At 49.9% G+C, this 18,607-nt stretch overlaps 1 protein-coding gene across 1 annotated transcript; it reads right to left on the bottom strand.

The window, feature by feature from the left end:
- Window positions 1-780: 780 nt before the first annotated feature.
- FOXC2 (forkhead box C2) lies at window positions 781-3,424 on the bottom strand. The gene has a single exon (XM_079759548.1). It carries the CDS (start codon window positions 2,932-2,934, stop codon window positions 1,429-1,431), a length of 1,506 nt encoding a protein of 501 aa, XP_079615674.1. The 5' UTR covers window positions 2,935-3,424; the 3' UTR covers window positions 781-1,428.
- Between the last annotated feature and the right edge of the window lie 15,183 nt (window positions 3,425-18,607).

Raw genomic sequence — 18,607 nt, 5'->3', positions numbered from 1 at the left:
GATCTGAAATCCACCTCTGAACAGGCCATTTTCGGGATGGTCATTAAGCGATACAGACTCAGTCCCTTTTGGTCTTTCAATGGCCCAGTTCAAACTCTTCTCCGAAAAACCACTGAAGTGGGTAAGGAAGTCCGCATTTTAGGAAATCCAGGGGGAGCAGGACTCCTCCGGGTTTGTAGTTCGCTAACAGAAGATGCGGCTCCTTCCCCGCCTAAATTGGGGATGGGTGGGCATTCAGGTGGAATGGCACTGCTGGTCTCAACAACTGACCTGTTTTTCTGCATTTAGCCAAATGCATGACAGCAAATGACATTCCAGCAAGCAGTCCTTCTGAGCAGTCGCGACTAAGCAGGACCGTCCCTGGGTTGCCTCGACTAGGTTGAAATTCACCAGGTTGAAATTCTGAATTAATAGAAAGCCTTTTCTGTCATGAAGACGACAATAGGGAAGTACCCCTCTTGTTCTGGGATCACCTAGATATGTCTGTCTACACACTTACCCACCTGTGTAACAAAAATAACCCAAGCAGGTGGATCCGCAAACCCACCGTGGCTTCGTTTTAAATGCGAGAACACAAACACACTGTTTTTGGGGCAGAAAAACAACATGGGTTTATTTTAAGGTACGTACAACAATTAAGACCACATAAGACAAACACAGGTGACGTTAAATTTTTTAAGGTTTTTTTTTTTCTTTTCTTGTAGGAATGCTCAAGGAGAAATCTACTATACAAAACCATCACACTTTGTAAATAAAAAGTATCAGATACTTGACTTCTTTTTCGGCCAACAGCAACAAAAAATAAATTATGTTCTTGTTTTGCCAAAGACCTACAACTGGGGAAAGAATTATATCTCGCAATTGTACAAGGGGGAAACCCCACATAGGTTTTTTTTATGAATTTTCGATTTGGCAGTTAGAATGGTTGGGCAAGATGAAAATTATCCAGTGAACTCAACTTTAAATATTATATTAATGGCTCTGAACAACAACAACAACAACAAAATAGCCTGATTACAAATCCACACATTTGTACAGCACGGTTAGAGAAATTTAAAATTACACACAGCACATACACAAATCTATAGAGATCCCCATAAACCTATGGAAGTCTCTACAGAGAGTCCTTACTGGGTCGCTATGGGATTTGGTCCATAATTTAATTTTGGAAACCCAGAGTGGAGCCGAGAGCACAGCCATCCTGGTAGGGGAGGGGGATTTTAATATTCATTTCGTTGGGCTACGTCCCTTCACGGGGGCGCTTCTCAAGAATCTCAGAAACGGGGCGGCGAAGGTAAGTTACCTGCAGCTTCACGCTCTGCTCCCGGGTCTGAGAAAAAGCTGGCGGTCGTGTTTGGGTTCTTTCCGCGTCTCTGCAAGGCTGAACTGTCCGAGAGGGTCACGTCTGCGAGGCGAAGCCAGAGCCGGTCAGTATTTGGTGCAGTCGTAGGAATAGGGGGCGGCGTGGCGGTAGAGGGACGGCGTGGATCTGTAGGGCAGCTGACAGCTGGCATTACCGCTCACTTGGGGTTCCCCGAGGGTCGAGTTCTCAAGGCCCAACCGGTGGGAGTTGAACATCTCCCGGACGTTGGGAAAAGTCTGCTGCTGGGCCGCAAACGTGTGGCCTGGGAGGTGGTTCAGGTCCCCGCTGTGGTTGAGATACCAGGAGGCCGCCTGGGCCGCGGCGGCCGCCGGCTGCGGCGCCGACTGGGGCTGGGGAGCCGGCGGGGGCGGCGGCGCCTGCGGGTGGTGGTGGCCGTGGTGTTGGTGGTGGTGTCCCGCGGCGGCCAGCGCGCCCTCCTGGCCCGCGGCGAGGTTGAGGGCGCTCAGGGGCGACGTGGGGCCGCTCGGGTGGTCCGAGAGGGCCTCGTCCAGCGCCGGCGGGACGCACATGTGCGCCGGCCGCTCGGCGCCCGTGTACAGGCTCATGGCGCGCATGCTGCACTGGTAGCCCCCGGCCGCCCCCGCCTCCAGGCCCTGCGCGCACGGCTGCCCGTACGCGGCGGGCGGCGCGGCGGCATAGGGCAGCGCCAGCGGCGGCACGACCAGGCCCGCACGCCCGGCCGCCGGGCTCAGCTCGCCGCCCGGCGGCGACGTTCGCAGCGTCATGATGTTTTCCACGCTGAAGCCCGGCAGCCCGTTGGGCGCGCCCGAGTGGTGCTCGGGCAGCGAGCCGTCGGGGGAGCCGGCGGGCGTGGAGGCCGCGCTGCGCGGGCTGCCCTGCAGCGCGCTCTCGGGGCTCAGCGTCTCCACCTTGGTGATGACCGGCAGGGCCGGCGACGCCGCCTCGCTCTTGATCACCACCTTCTTCTCGGCCTCCTTGGGGGCGTCCGCCAGCGGGGGGCCGGCCGGGGCGCCCTTGGAGGCCGTCGGGGGCGGCTCCTTGAGGTGGGCCCGCTCCTCCTTCTCCTTGGGCACGTCCTTCTTCTTGAAGCGCCGCCGGCGCCGCAGGAAGCTGCCGTTCTCGAACATGTTGTAGGAGTCGGGGTCCAGGGTCCAGTAGCTGCCCTTGCCAGGCTTCTTGTCGTCGCGGGGCACCTTGACGAAGCACTCGTTGAGCGAGAGGTTGTGGCGGATGCTGTTCTGCCAGCCCTGCTTGTTCTCCCGGTAGAAGGGGAAGCGGTCCATGATGAACTGGTAGATGCCGTTCAGGGTGATCTTCTTTTCGGGCGCGTTCTGGATCGCCATGGTTATGAGCGCGATGTAGCTGTAGGGCGGCTTTACCAGGTCCTTGGGCGCCGCGGGCTGGTGGTGGTGGTAGGGCGCGTAGGAGCGGCCCATGCCCGCGCCGTACTGCTCCGGGTGGCCCGAGTAGACGCCCATGGGGCTGGCCATGCCGCCGTAGCTGCCCGCCGCTCGGTAGTAATTCTGCTCGCTCAAGTAGGGCACCACTCCCAGGGCGTTGGGGTCGGACACGGAGTAGCGCGCCTGCATGCTGCGTCCGAGACGGCTCGCCACCGCCGGTTCGCACGGACCGTGAGGAAGGCCCTGCGAGAGCGAGAGAGCGAGCGAGAGTGAGAGCGCGAGAGAGGAAGGGAGCCGGCGGGGGGGAGCCCCGGGTGCTTGGAAGCCTCGGGGACGAGGTGGAGGAGGCGCCGGCGCTCGGCTCCCGCCTGCGGACGGAGAAGGGACGCTCGCTTCAGCTGACCGGCGGGATCAGCATCCTGGAGGGCGCGACCCGGGCGAGCGCAGCGCCGGCCCCTGCTCGCTCGCTCGCTCGCTCTCGGGACCGGCGGGTGGCAGCCCCGGCAGGCGGCTGGGGACCCAGCGGAGACGCCACGCGCGCAGTGGACCGAGGCTGGCCCCCTGGTCTGTGCCAGGAGGGGTAAGGCGGCTCTCCAAGCCTCCCAGCAAATCGGTAGCCCTGAGGGTCAGCGAGCCGGGGTCCAGACCGGCTGCCCTGCCGAGCCCGGAAAAAGAAGTAAAGTCCCTTTTAGGGATTGGGAAAAGTTTCAAAAGTCTTCTTGCTGAAAGCGAGTTTTTACTTTCCTCCGGCCACGCCCCCTCCGGGAACTTTGCACCAATAACTCCGCAGCTGTGGGGAGTTGGCACCCAATCAGGGCGAGGAGAGTCCGTCGGCTCTAGGACCCAGCCGCGCAGAGCCAGACTTTAATGCTGCTCAGTCTCAACTTGAAAAGATTTTCTTTTTTTTTTCAAGAAAAGAGTTATATCTTATTAAGTTTTATTTTATTATCAAATTTTGGTTAGTGGGCCCACGTGCCCAGAGGGAAAAAAAGATGCTCCTTTGCAAAAAAATAAAATAGTTAGTTTGAAAAATAAAAGCGAATTGATTAATGTAGTCAAATATCACTCTCTCCCCAAAGACCTTATAAGTAGCAAAGACCCAGGGACTATTTTTCTTATTAATGAGTGATGAGGCGAATAATTAGATTTCCTAATTGTCGGGGCCCAGGTGTAATGGATTCAAAGCAAACGTGCTGGCTTGGCCTAGAAGGGGCCTCGCCTGGATGTTATTATTTAAGCCAATAATTAATAATCAACAGGGAGTTTCCAGGTTCAGGGCCGTCAAGAATAACCTAGGAATGTTTTGGGGGTAAATTACAGAAATGGAGTGCCCCTTGCCCCCACCCGAGGAGGTGGACCGCAGTGTCTATAAGGGGAAATGAGGAGTAGGGGGAGATAGCAATATCTTGGTCCTTTAATCCTGTAAATTCGCCGTGGATTCGGTAATTCACCCGCGTCATTGTGAGCAGTTTTGTGGAACTTGGGGACCTCGGTGAAATAACTCTGCTCAGCTCCCCCTTCCCCTCCCGCGTAGACGCGTGCAGCCCACAACTCCAGCATCGCAGCGGCTCCCTTTTCCCGGAGAGAAATGCCCTTCGAACGCGCGTCCCGAGCGCCGGGAACAAAGCAGCGGGTCCCCGGCGGGCAGAGCCCGGCCCCTCGGCCCGAGCAGAGAGCCCCGCGGCTTTCCGCGGGGACTTCTCCCCGCGACGCGCGTCCCTAGCGCGGGCTCCCTACCTGGCCTGCGCCGGGAACGCCGACCCGGGCCGCAGTTCCTCTTCGCGCCCCCGGCAAAGCCCCTTTGGCGTTCTCCAAACTGACTTTTTACATTTCGGTGGGGTTTGGTGGGTTGGTGTTTGATAGGTGATCTGGGCACCGGGGCTCCGTGGGAGGACGCGGTGAGCGATTGCAAACGGTTTAAGACGCCCCCGAGAAGCGGTTCCAGCACTTGGAGCGTAGGGGTCCTCGCCCTTCCAAGTTTTCTTCTTCTCTCTAGGAATCCTGGAAAGTTTGTTTATTTGTGGACTGAGTATTTATCCCTTCAACACCTCGAATCGTCGGACCCCCCTTTGCCCGCTTCCCCTGAAGGGGCGGGACCCCCTCTCCCCCGCACAAGAAGGGCTAGATGCTGGTCAGAATTCTCCTGGAAGTTGTCCATCCGGTTGGGTGGAGAAGAAGACCAGATACAACGTTTGTTTCGGGTTTCCTTTCCCCCTCCTAACCCTCATTAGATTCCCAGGAAAGGGGTGAGAATCCACCGCCACACTTAGCTTCTGGGAGGTGAATAGAAGGCATGGGGGGCATCTCATTCATTTTCTCAATAAAAGGGCAAAAGAAAATACATGTACGTGCATGGTCGACAAATGATATTATCTCGTGAAAAACGCAGAATCAAAGAGAAAGTGCAAAACAGGTTCCTATTACCTCGAATAGTCTACTTCTGAAACGCTCACTCTATTTTTTTTTTTTATGGCTGCTCTGAGTTCTTGTTCTAATTTGATTTTTTTTTTCCAACGAAGTAACATAAAGCTTCCCAGACCTTAGCTCACAGGTGAATGGTTTGAGAGTTCTCTCACCCCACCCCCTCAATTCCCACTACGACTTTATTATTTTTTAATACCTCTAGTACGTTCACATCCATCTCTTTTTTTAAAAAGTACTCTGGCGAAAAGTGCCTTTCTCGGGGCGCGCGTGACAGGCACTCGGCGCTGCTCACAGTTTTACTGGAAATGCTGACTATTGGTCAAGAAACACTCCTCGGTCTGTAGGCTTCCTGGAGAAATATTATTTACTCTGCTTTTACGAGGTGCTTTCTAAAAAGCTTTATCACAGAATAGGCGAAAACCCAAAATATCTAAGGACCATGGAAAAATACATTCAAAAATATCAGTTTCTGCAGAAGTTTGCACTTACAAGGCTGTCCAGGTTTAAACCAATGTCATCTGAAAAGAACTAAGTTGAGTTGCCAAAATTAGTACTCCCCCTCCCCCCTAAAAAAAAAGGCGGGAGTTGGAGGAAAGAAATCCTTATAATCAAGACAGAAAAGGTGAGGGAGACATTTTCCTTTGCCCCTGGAATTAGGTTTCTTCTCTGCTCAGTAGGACTCCGGGAGAAATGTTTGTTCAGGTTATTAAAACAACACCTTCCACACACCTGGGCTTTGCAAAAACCATATTTCCGATCTTTTCTGGAACCTGCTCGGGTATTTTGGATTGGGGGGCTGCTCATTTCCTGCTGATTTCTTCCTTTCCTGACCTTGTTATCAATGAGCTGAAAGCAGAATCCGGTCCCAGAGGGCCCTGTGTCCTTCTAGAATAATAAGCGATGATAAAGGCAAAAGATATTCAAGTCACCGGGACACACACCACCACCACCATCACTACCACCCCATTGCATTCTCTCCTGAGAGCCACCAGCTCCTGCACCTGGAGTCGCTCGGGTGACCTGGAGTGTTGGCACCCCCTTGAGGCCAACGGAAAAACTACTCTTAAAAGAAAAAAAGAAAAAAATCAGATCCTCTGGTTACAATGAAGGTGCTGACACCTTATGGATGCAACTTAACATTGCATGGCAGGAATAAAGCCTTGAAAATCAGAAGTAAATAAACTGTGCGGTGCGTCGTTTAAAAAACACACAAGTAACACAAAACATTTGCCATAGCTTTGCAATGTGTCAAGAACACCATCTGTTGGAAAACAGAAATGTCTTTGAAACTGCTAGGAGAGCATGAAATCCCCTCTAGGGAGATTCTCTCGTGTTTTAAGCAAATAAAATCTGTGCCTGTTAGGTGGCTAAGTCTGTTTTTCTTTCTTTCTTTCTTTCTTTCTTTCTTTCTTTCTTTCTTTCTTTCTTTCTTTCTTTCTTTCTTCCTTCCTTCCTCCCTTCCTTCCTTCCTTCCTTCCTTCCTTCCTTCCTTCCTTCTCTCTCTCTCTCTCTCTCTCTCTCTCTCTCTCTCTCTCTCTCTCTCTCTCTCTCTCTCTCTCTTCTTTCTTTCTTTCTCTTTTCCTTTTTAAGTTCCAGGGTTGTTGAACAAATTGCTCCTCCGTGTCTTCCCAGGGCAGCTGTCTTTCTGCCCTGCGCGAGTTTCAGGGAATTCATCAGAAAAAAATGTGTGTACTTGATGTGTATGTGGCATTGGATTTAACTTGAGGGAGATTTTTAAACGTGTCTGCAGCAGCTTCTGTGTTTCGTTTTGTTTTTATGTATTTAAGAAATTAATCAAGGGTAGGTTTGAGAGTACCTGGGGAAATTTGAAAATGGAGTGCATGTTAGATAATTATTTTGTATCAAGGTTAAAATTCTTGCGTGTGATAATTATGTGATCAAGTAAGAACATGTTCTTGTTTTTAAAAAGTACATGTCAAAATATTTAGCACTGATAATCATCATCTCTGCCACTTTTAAAAGATTCAGCCAAAGGTGGGGGGTAGGGGGACTGAGGGAGGAGGAGAGAGAAGGGTATCTGAAATATAGTAAAATGAGAACAATTACTGAATTGCGGGTATTCATTGGTATTCTTCTTGCAATTTTTCTGTAAGTTTAAAATTTTTCAAAATTAAAAAAAAATGAGGGGGAAAATACCTTTGCTACTCTGAAAATTTAAAAAGGGATGTGACACAAAGCAGACATCTTTCTACGGAAAGAGTTGCAAACCCTAATATGGGGACCCAACTTGACCTCCGTGTCCCCCTCCTTGTGCTCTGGAAGTTTCTGAAAAACAGCCATGGAATTTATCACATTAAGCTGTGGTTGTCAAAGAAAAAAAGAAGCTGATTTTCTTAAAAGCGTATCTATCTTATAATTCAAGCATCACCACAATTAATACAGTCAAAGATGCAAGAAATCCAAGACTGCTGTAGATGTTTTCAAAAGAAAATATTAAAGATATGCATGTTTCTTCTTAAAGAGAGTTCATGACATGCTTCTCTGTGCTGCCCATTTCATACAAGTCCTATAGAGTTGCCTTTATGCATATTGCTATGTAAGTGATTTGCTTACATGGTGTATCAGTCAGTTAAGGCTGGTGTATGCATAGTAACAAACACCCCCCAGTCTCAGCGACTTAATCTTTTTTATTGTATTTTATTTTTATTGTTGACATTATTACAGATGTCCCCCATTTCTCCCCTCCTTGCCCACCTCCACCTAGATCCCACCTTCCCCTCCCTCTGGCTCTCACCATGCTGTTGTCTGTGTCCATGGGCTATGTATACATGTTCTTTGATTAATCTCTTCACCTTCTTTCATCCAGTACCACCTAACTCCCCTCTGACATTGTCAGGCTGTACCATGTATCCATGTCTCTGGTCCCATTTTGTTCATCAGTTTATTTTGTTCATCAGATTCTACATATAAGTGAGATCATATGGTATTCGTCTTTCTCTGACTGGCTTATTTCACTTAACATAATCATCTCCAGGTCCATGCTGTTGCAAAAGGTAAGAATTCCTTCTTTTTTACAGCCTCGTAGTATTCCATTGTGTGAATGTACCACAGCTTTTTTATCCACTCATCTACTGATGGGCATTTGGGCTGTTTCCAGATCTTGGCTGTTATAAACAATGCTGCTATGAACATAGGGGTGCATATATTCTTTCTGGTTGGTGTTTCGGGATTCTTAGGATATGTTTCCAGAAGTGAGATTGCTGGGTCAAAAGACAACTTCATTTTTAATTTTTTGAGGAAACTTCATACTGTTTTCCACAGTGGCTGCACCAGTCTGCATTTGCACCGACAGTGCACGAGGGGTCCCTTTTCTCCACATCCTCGTCAGCACTTGTTGTTTGTTGGTAGCCATTCTGGCAGGTGTGAGGTGATATCTCATTGGGGTTTTAATTTGCATCTCTTTGTTAATTAGTGACATTGAGCATTTTTTTCATGTCTATTGGCCATCTGTCTGTCTTCTTTGGAGAAGTGTGTAGTCAGGTCTTTGCTCATTTTTTGTTTTGAATATATTTTTATTTATTTCAGAGAGGAAGAGAGAAAGAGAGAGAGATAGAAACATCAATGATGAGAGAGAATCATCGATCGGCTGCCTCCTGCACGCCCCTACTGGGGATTGAGCCTGCAGCTCAGGCATGTGCCCTTGACCAGAATTGAACCCAGGACCCTTCAGTCTGCAGGCCAATGGTCTATCCACTGAGCCAAACCAGCTAGGGCTTTGCTCATTTTTTTATTTTTTTAAAATATGTTTTATTGATTTTTTACAGAGAGGAAGGGAAAGAGATAGAGAGTTAGAAACATCGATGAGAGAGAAACATCAATCAGCTGCCTCCTGCACACCTCCTACTGGGGATGTGCCTGCAACCCAGGTACATGCCCTTGTCCGGAATCGAACCTGGGACCTTTCAGTCTGCAGGCCGACGCTCTATCCACTGAGCCAAACCTGTTAGGGCTTTGCTCGTTTTTGAACTGGGTTGCTTGTCTTCCTGGTGTTGAGTTGTATAAGTTTTTTTTTTAATACATTTTTATTGATTTCAGAGAAGAAGGGAGAGGGAGAGAGAGATAGAAACATCAATAAGAGAGAATCATTGATCAGCTGCCTCCTGCACACTCTGCACTGGAGATTGAGCCCATAACCCGGGCATGTGCTCTGACAGGGAATCGAACCTGGGGCCTCCTGGTTCATAGGTGGACACTCAACCACTGAGTCACGCTGGCTGGGCTGTATACGTTCTTTATATATTTTGGAAATTAACGCCTTATCAGATGTATCATTGGCAAATATGTTCTCCCATACAGTGGGTGCCCTTTTCATTTTGTTGATGGTTTCTTCTGCTGTGCAGAAGCTATTTAGTTTGATGTAGTCCCATTTGTTTATTTTTTTTCTTTTGTTTTGGTGAAAATACTGCTATGAGAGGTGTCTTGGTGATTTAATCTAGAGCCAACCCCAGCTCAGAGGGGGCTCTGCCCATCAAAATCACTCAGAAGCCTGAGTGTTCAAAGTTTTCCTCTCCTGTAATCTTGGCAGGGACAAGAAAGGGAGATTCTGCCCGGGGAATTGTGTTCCTGCCTGGAAGTGACAAGTGTCAGTTCCATTCCCAACTCATTGGCCAGAGCTGGTCACATGGGTCCAGCACACCCAGGGGACAGGAAGTTCAGTCTCCCTGTGCCCAGACACGGGGCTACCTGGCATTTGTTTAGCAGCCTAAGTCGGCCACACATTCCCTAGGCAGGCAGCGACTCGGCCTTGTTCCCCTCTGCAGTCCCTCTGCCTTGCCTGATACCTTGGCACATAATAGGTGCACAGGAAGTATGTATTGAACGAATGTGTGCCTTTTCCAAGACTTCCCTAATCCTATCTAATAAAGAGGGAATGTGCTAAATGACCATCACTCCATCACAAAGATGGCTGCACCCACAGCTGAGGCCAAGTTCCCATAAGGAGCCTTAATGAGCAATCAGCAGGGACCTGAGGCTATGCCCTCCCCCACCCAGCGGGGCTTGACAGGGGACCTCAGGCCATGCCCCCCACCCAGCGGGGCTTGATGGAGGACCTCAAGGCACGCCCCCTGCCCCGGTCTGGGCTGGGGGACCTCAGGCCACACCCCCTGCCTGGCAGGGCTTGACAAGGGTGTGACTGGCCAGGTCTGGATCTAGTCCAATTGGGGGCGGGGGGTGCGGCCGGGTCTGGGCCTCACGCGATTTTGAGGTGCATGTGGGTTGGCGGGAACTTGACTCTGGGTCCCATAGCCCCAGACTCTGATAGGAGGAAGGTTTTCATATACATTTTACTAATTTTCTTTCATCTCTGACACTTCTATTATAGAGAAAGGGCAAATAGCAATATTAACCCTTTGCACTTGCTTGCTTTTTTCTCGATTCCTTTATTCTACTCGGGATTTAATTTTTTAAAATACCGCAGATTTTACAAAGCACGGCAGTAGAATAAAAAACTGGAGTTTCTTTTCATACAAACTTATTTATTTGGATTTTTTAATATTTCAAATTATTGATACATTCAATAACCGTCACACTCGACATCCGAGTGCAAAAGGTTAAATTATTTCCTCTAATTAATCCCCTTTTAATGTGCACGAATTTCGTGCACCGGGTCACTAGTATATGAGAAAATGTGATGTGTGCATACTGTGTGCCAAGCTCTCTGCTAAATGTTCTGTCTGTGCTTCTTTGGGGGTGTGTACCATTCACGTCACTGTTGAAAGGGAGAGGAAACTGAGGTTTGACGATCTGAAATACCTAACTCATTACTTAGCTGTCTCTTTGAAATTAGGGTTAGGGCCTTGGAAATTAGAGGAGACTTAGAAAGTCAAACCAGAAACTTCTATATAACTAAAAAAGTCTGTATGGAAACATACCTACATATAATTTTCTAACTATATATGCACAGTCAATAGTGTATTCACGGAGGCATGACTTCTGAACACACATGACTCAAGGTCTCTGAAGCTTCGGCTTTTTATATCACCAACACGAAACCCTGTAATTAACCCTGTAGGGTCCGTGACTCATTATCGGAGCCTGTGAGGCAGGCTGCTCCTTGTCGGGGGTGCAGGCAGGGCTGGGATTGTTGGGCAAGGCCACCGGGAGAAAGAGGTGAGGTGGCCTGTTTTTCACCCAATTTACAGCCGGTGGGGCGGGTGCTCTGAGCCCTAGGGAATACGCTGAGCTTGCAATCCCGGTCTGGGGGCAGCTTTGGCTGGTGCCTCAGCGTGGCTGCCAGGTCTCGGGGTGGCAGGAGCTGCGGCAGGCTCCAGAGGGACCCATCCAGGACAGAATGAAGTCAGCAGCAGCGGCTCTGCCCTGCTGGCACTAGCTGCTCTTCACCTTCAGGAATGCCCAGAAAGCCAAGGCCATTCTCCCACCGGCTCCCAGCCTGAGCACATGTGCACCCTCTCTCTACAGGGCCTCTGCACGTGCCCTGCCCTTTGCCTGGGTCCCTCGGTTCCTTCCTGCCTTGCCACTTCCTCTGAGGCCTCCCCCTAACACCCACCTACTTCCTCCTCCCCCCCCTTACCCACCCCTCATCCTGATTAATTCCACCCTGTCTCATGGAATCTGGCTGCTCCTCTGTTTGTCATCTGCCCCCCACCCTCGCCCGCCTCAGGATGTAAAGGGCAGGAAGGCAGGCAGGGAGGGACCTGGTCCGCCTTGCACACCCCACTGGGCCCAGCACCCAGCTCTGCTCGGCATGACTCCGTGCTCTGAAATTATAAACGGAACCAAGGGTGTCACCTGGGGGCTTCAGAGACACCCCCCACCCTTCCCGCCATAACCACAGGCACAGTCCGCCGTTTAGCCGTTCAGACCCAGACTCCAACTCAAACACGAGCTGGCGTTTATTTTCGGCGCCTGCTGCAGTGCTCGCTGGTTCCCACCTTGGCAGGCGCAAGGCTGGCCTCGCAGGGACTCCGGCTGCAACGTTAATGTTAGCAAACACAGGGCGCCCTCACCAGGAAGGCACTGTTCTCACGACCAGCGCCGAGAGGAGCTGCCAGGGGGCCCTCTGCCCCTCCTGTGGGTGCAGGAAGACTCAGCTGCGGACCTGGGAGCTTCTGGTGCTGTCCTGTCTGTGGCCGCCATGCACCGAGGGGGTGGGGGGTGGGGGGAGGGCAGGGCTGAGCAAACCAAGATTCAGAAAAGGGAGAAAGAGGACGGAGGCGAGCTTGGAGAAGTGGGCAGTCACGCTGGGCCTTGAGACCTGGGTGAGGAAACGGCCTTCCTTTTCCTTAACATTGGAAGTCGTCAGATTTGGGGAGAAAAATGCAGATGCCCGCATTGTGCGTGGGATCTAGGTGCCCTAAACAGACCCATGGTTTCTCTGAAACCAAATGGAACAGGAACCCCGTATTTCGTCTAGGCAAACCTGACTTGGGGGGAGAAAGACTTTCTTCCAACAACCTTTGGGTTGCGTGCGAGCTTACTAAGCAGTCTCACATTTATGAAGTATTCGATGCCGCTCCGAACATCTCTATCGTGAACGGTTGCAATTCAGGAGTCGCCACTTGGCTCCGTGGCTGCGCAGGAGACAGCAGTGACCGCCTGCAGCGGGAGCTAGGGGAGAATCACCCCCACTTTAAATGGGCACGAGCATCCTGCTAGCACACCGCCCGGTTAAGCCCCCCCCCGCACCCCCCCACCCCCCGCCCCGAGCAGAAAGTCGGTAAAATGACAGGAGCATCTGCTCGCCACCCTCTCCCTCTCCCAGGCCCGTTAGCTCCTGTCACTGTTTCTTCTGGCAGGTGCCCTTGCTTCTGGAAAAAAATAGACTTCGCTGCTCTTTCTTTTCTTGGTGACAATCTCTATGATCCTCTGCCTTCCTGCTCTGTGTTTAAAGATGGTAATAAGTTTACTTAGAAGAAATTGGCTGGTTCCTGTGGGGGTAAGAGTGGGGGTGGGGTGGGGTGGGGCGGGGGTGGGAGGTGGCCTTTGAAAACAGGACCCACGTGATTCCCGGTGATCCCGGCTGCAAAGTGTGAATTTATATGAGCGCTCGGGTTCACCCGAGGATGCCAGCGCCCTCGCTCCGCCCCGCACAGCTTCCATGAGGGCCGTGTGTTCAGTTCCTCGGGGTCCTGTTGTGCCTGTAAGTAATGCCTCTTCGCCTTCACTGCTCCCTCCCACAGCTGTCACGTGTTTGTGGAGTTTGTTGGTGCCCCACCCTTCCCTCCTAATAGTCCTCAGGCCAACTAGGGGTGGGCTTTTTGACCTGTGAAGATTGGGGTCGGGGCAGGGCGGCATCTCTGGGGTGGAAAAAACACGAACAAAACCCAGCAGGAGGAGAAGGGCAGAGTGGGGTGGAGAGGGGTGTTGTTTGGCTGAGAGAGGAGGTGTGCACACCAGTTTGCAGTCAAGCAAGGCCTCGCTTGTCCAGGTGAGGAGTGGGTGCTTCGCCAGGTGGAGGCAGTAGGGAGCCAGGGTCACAGTGGAATTCAGGTGCATGGAGGGCGTTAAAGGGGAAGGAGGGGAGGAGGAGGAGGAGAAAGATAAAGAGGAGGAGGAGGAGGAGGAGGAGGAGGAGGAGGAGGAGGAGGAGGAGGAGGAGGCCTCTGAAGGGGAGGAGGAGACAGGCCCAGAGCGAGGAGGCAAGAGGCTGTCTGAGTCGTGGGGAGTGACATCTTTGGCCTGGGTGGTGCAGTGGGAATGGCAAGCCATCACTGTGACACTCCAGGCATCCTCGTCTTGCCCAAGTACAGCCTCCCTTGAGCTGCCACGCGCTGACGGACAGGCCTCAGCTGATCCCGGGAGGGGAGAGGGCGCGTAGCGCAGAGCAGAGCAGCTGGCAGAGGAATGCCTGGAAGTGGAAGGGCATCTTCCAGCTTCTCAGGAGCAGCCTTTGTTGTCATAGAATCATTCACTTATTGGTTTTGTGACAGCGTGAGGAGCTGCGTTTGTGAATATGATGCACGAAGAAGTCAGAGAGCTGAAAGCTGAATCTGACGTTTCGGTTTCGTGTTTTACGCCCATCCTGTGACGCGTGGGGGGCTGGAAACGCTGGCATTTCAGAAGCACAGGTGGGGAGAGGTTGAGCTCTCAGCGCGCAGCACCTGAGGTGCTGGACTTCATCTCTCAACACCGGCATCTCCCGTCCATCTAAGAGGATTGTATGGAACAACGAAAGCTGACATCTCTAGCGTGCTCGCTGAGGGCTGGGCAGGCACTGTGCCTACACCCCCCCCCCTCCCCGGTGTACCAGCCCACTCCGTCCTCCGGCTGACTCCGTCCTCTCGCTGACTCCTTCTTCTCGCTGACTCCAGGGGAGGAAGCACTTCCCCACGTTTTGTAGAAGCGGGAGCTGAACCTCAGAGAGGTGGTGTTAATTACCTACAGTCACACAGCATGGACGAGCTTTTCACCCACTTACCTTTCTCCTCCAGCCAGCTTCTAAAGGGCTGGTGAGAATTCAGAAGGGCATGCCTAGGACAAGCTTTAAAATCCTTGAGTAAACTTGCACAAGAATGTTTATAGCAGCTTTATTCACAATGGCCCAAACTTGGAAGCTAGCACGATGTCCTTTAGTGGGTGAAGAGATTAAACTGGGGTCCATCCAGGCATTGCCATTGTGCCCAGTGCTGAAAACACATGCAGGAAACGTAAGGGCTCCTATATTAAAAGGTGAAAGAAGCCAATCTGAAAAGGCTGCCTGCTGTACGATGCCAGCTCTATGACATTCTGGAAAGGGCAACACTGTGGAGGCAGTGAAAAGATCAGTGTTTGCCCGGGGTCAGAGGGAGGGAGGAATGAGTAGATGGGAGGGAGGATTTTTAGGGCAGGGAAACTACTCTGTATAAACTGTAATGGTGGATACATGTCATTATACTAAGGTGACCAGACGTCCCGCTTTTGGCGGGACAGTCCCGATTTTTAACAATTTGTCCCGCGTCCCGCAGCGTTTTAAAAAAGTCCCGATTTTTGGAAAGAATGCATGACAAGCTAGGGAACGGCAGGAGAACGGGAAGGGAATATACGGTTTTCGGTGGCCATGTGGCTATTTAGCCAGGATATGAGTTTTATATTATTTTTGTTAATTTTATAATGTTAAACTTTAATAATAACAAATAATTGTTGAGAACTGATTATCGAGAACTGCTTATCAAAGTTCGCATTGTTGATCAGTTGTTAGAATTCGACCACCATTGTTTGGACTTAATGAACAATGGCATTTTTTGGGATTGGCAATGACGAAAACATTTTGTAACTGTCTCTCAGACGATACACATCGTACTGCGTGCTAGTAAGCTAGTTAAACAAGTGATGTCATTACAAATCAGCTATTCAGATAATTTAGGTAAGTAATTTATTTATTTATTTCATAAATACATAAATTTTCTTGAATTTAGCAGACAGTACTCGTATTATTTATATTTTATAGTGGCGGCAAAAAGTCTAGCGCCGGCCTTGAAAGTGACACTTACGACTTACGTTACGGCAAATTCATGACCTTTTAAACAACGACAGCAATCTACTAAAAAAAATTCACTCAAATGAGAAATATGCCAAAGAATAAAATAATACTATACATAATTTTTTATTTATTATATTTGTAAATTGTACTTATGTTGAAATTTAAAAAATCTATTACAATACTATTTTTGCGTTCTATGAAAATTTTTGTTGCTCCATATAGACCAAATTTTTAATCAAGGAACCCCCCCCCCCCTCTCCTCCCGGTCAATGGTGTCCCGCTTTACCAATGTTAAAATCTGGTCACCTTACATTATACCTTTGTCCACACCCATAGAATGTACAACACCAAGAGTGAACCCTAATATGAACGGTGGCCTTGGTTGTGTCTAAGCTGGGGCTGCCATAACAAAAATACCACAGACGGGGCGGCTTAAACAACAAACACTTATTTCCCACATTTTGGGAAGCATGGGGGTTCAAGATCAATGCAAGGGCCCTCTTCCTAGTGCATGGACAGCCTTCTTCTCGCCATGTCCCCAAGGTGATAGGGAATGAGAGGCTCTGCGGAGCCCCTTTTATAAAGGCTCTGCCTTCATGGCCTAGTCACCTCCCTCAGGCCCCACCTCCTACCACCATCACACTGGGGATTAGATTTCAGCATATGAATTGGGGGGGTGGGGACACAAACCTTCAGTTAATGGTGATCATGATGTGTCAGTGTAGATTCATCCATTTCAACAAATGTACTTCTGTGGCAGGGGATGTTGATAGAGGGGGAGGTTGTGTAGGGAGGAACAGGGCTATGCGGGAACTCTCTGTACCTTCTAAATTTTGCTATGAACTGAAAACTGCTCTAAACAGTAAAGTCTATTTTAAAAAATCCTCAAGTGACCAAATGCAAATTTATATATATATATAATCAAACTTGAAGCGTTTGAGTTAAAGTTCTAGAATATCTTTTTACAAGAGAGCCAGCTAATTTATTCTAAGATGTCTCTTTTTTTAATTATTATTTTTTAAAATATTTTTTATTGACTTCAGAAAGAAAGGAAGAGAGTGAAAAAGATAGAACATGAATGATGAGAGAGAATCATTGATCGGCTGCCTCCTGCATGCCCCCGACTGGGGATGGAGCCTGAAACCCGGGCATGTGCCCTGGCTGGGAATCCTGGTTCATAGGTAGACACTCAACCACTGAGCCATGCCAGCCATGCCCTTTTAAAATTATTTATTCTTTTAAGTGCCTGGACTTTGGGGGTACTTCAAACTTGAAACGCGGGTGTAAAAGAACTAAATGGAATGCCCTTTCCGCTGGCACCACCTGCTTTCTAAAATTGCCACTGGGGGAGATTGTCCTCGGTGTTTCCTTCCATCTGGGGGACATGCCAGCCTGGCCACCTGCGGGACTTGGCTGTCGGTTATCAGCCTGGACTCTGCTCTGAGCACAGCTGGCTGACAGTGAGTCATGCTCATTTCAGCGGCTGGGCCAGGTCAACTTGCATAGAATACTTTGCACCGATCTACTGTGTTCTCCTGAACTGGGAAAGGACACCCCACCTCGCTGAGAGATTTCATTTTATAACCTCCACTGTCCAGAGCAATGCTCTGGACTCCCTTTGCAAGCCTGGTCAAAGACCTGGCCCCTTTCATGGAGCATTAAGGCCTGTGAATGTCTTTATACATCAATGCTAGGGATACCACCTGGGCATGCAGGGTTGTGACCAGGAGCTGCAGGTTTGCAATAACCTCGTCGGGGTTGCATCAGGCTCTGGCCCTTCCCATTTGGGTGGCTTTGGGCAAGGTTCTTCAATGCTTTGAGTCTCTGTTTCCTGCTCTCTAGAATGCCAATCATGTTTGTTGTGGGGATTATATTTAGGTCTGCCCTCTATGGCACTGAGCCCAGAGCCTGGCACTTTAGTAGCATTCTTTATTACTGGTTTTAATCATGTTCTATATGATGAATGCAAATGGATTAGGATCAGTTCTGTGAGACCTTGAATAAGTCACTGGAACACCCAGAAACTCATTTTCCATATCTATAAAGTGAGTATTAAAATGCTTTGTCCACCCCTGGCAAGTGTGGTTCAGTTGGTTGGAGTGTTTTTCTGCACACCAAAAGGTGGCGGGTTCGATTCCTGGTCAGAGCACATACCCAGGTTGTGGGTTCGATCCCCAGCAGGTTGTGTGAGGAGGTGGCTTCAATGTTTTACTCTCACATTGGTGTTTTTTTTTTTATCTCGCTCTCCCTTCCTCTCTCTAAAATCAATAAAAATAAAATTTTAAAAATTGCTTTGCTTTGTCTCTTTCACATTGGTTGTAAGGATTGTATGAAGATTGTATGAAGAACTTTGAAAAGTGGGTACCACTTCTTGAGTGCTTATAATGCACTATGCATGTTGCTAAGGGTATGGAATCATTCATAGGACGTGGTTACTAGTGGCTTAACTCCCCTCTTTGTTTGGGGGAAAGGGGTTATTTTCCTAATGCTGCGGCCAAACTGACCCTTCCCCTCATCTGTCCAGTTAGATTGGAGTCAGGGAGGCCACGGACTTGGTTGTCCTTTCAGCCCCATCTCTTCCAAAGGCCCTTAGATGGACCCATCCTGTGTGTTGAATGAATGAGAGACCAAATGAGTGAATGATGTAGACGAGCAAATGCAGGCTGCCAGGAGATGCAGAGGCCACGGTGAAATCTGAGGGGTGTGGGCTCAAAGTGCGGCCTCGGAGCCTGCTTACCACTCACCAGGGCCTGGGGTGGACCCGACCCCAGACCCAGCGAATTCCATTCCATTTAAAACCTGACATTTTTAACCAGGTGCCCCCGCCGGAGCCGGGTCTATAGGTCTCAGAGGAGAGGTCTATAGGTCCATAGTTCTGGAGGAGCAATCAGGGCAGCTTCCCGGAGGAGGCGCCCCCCGGGACTAAAGAGGCGGGGTGTGTTGGGATTGGCGTCGGCTGCCAGAGCCCAGGGCTTGTTCACGTCCGCAGCCACGGCG

This window comes from Cnephaeus nilssonii, assembly GCF_951640355.1.
Source record: "Cnephaeus nilssonii genome assembly, chromosome: 20".
Lineage (NCBI taxonomy): Eukaryota > Metazoa > Chordata > Mammalia > Chiroptera > Vespertilionidae > Cnephaeus > Cnephaeus nilssonii.
This window is presented reverse-complemented; position numbering and strand designations above follow the sequence as displayed.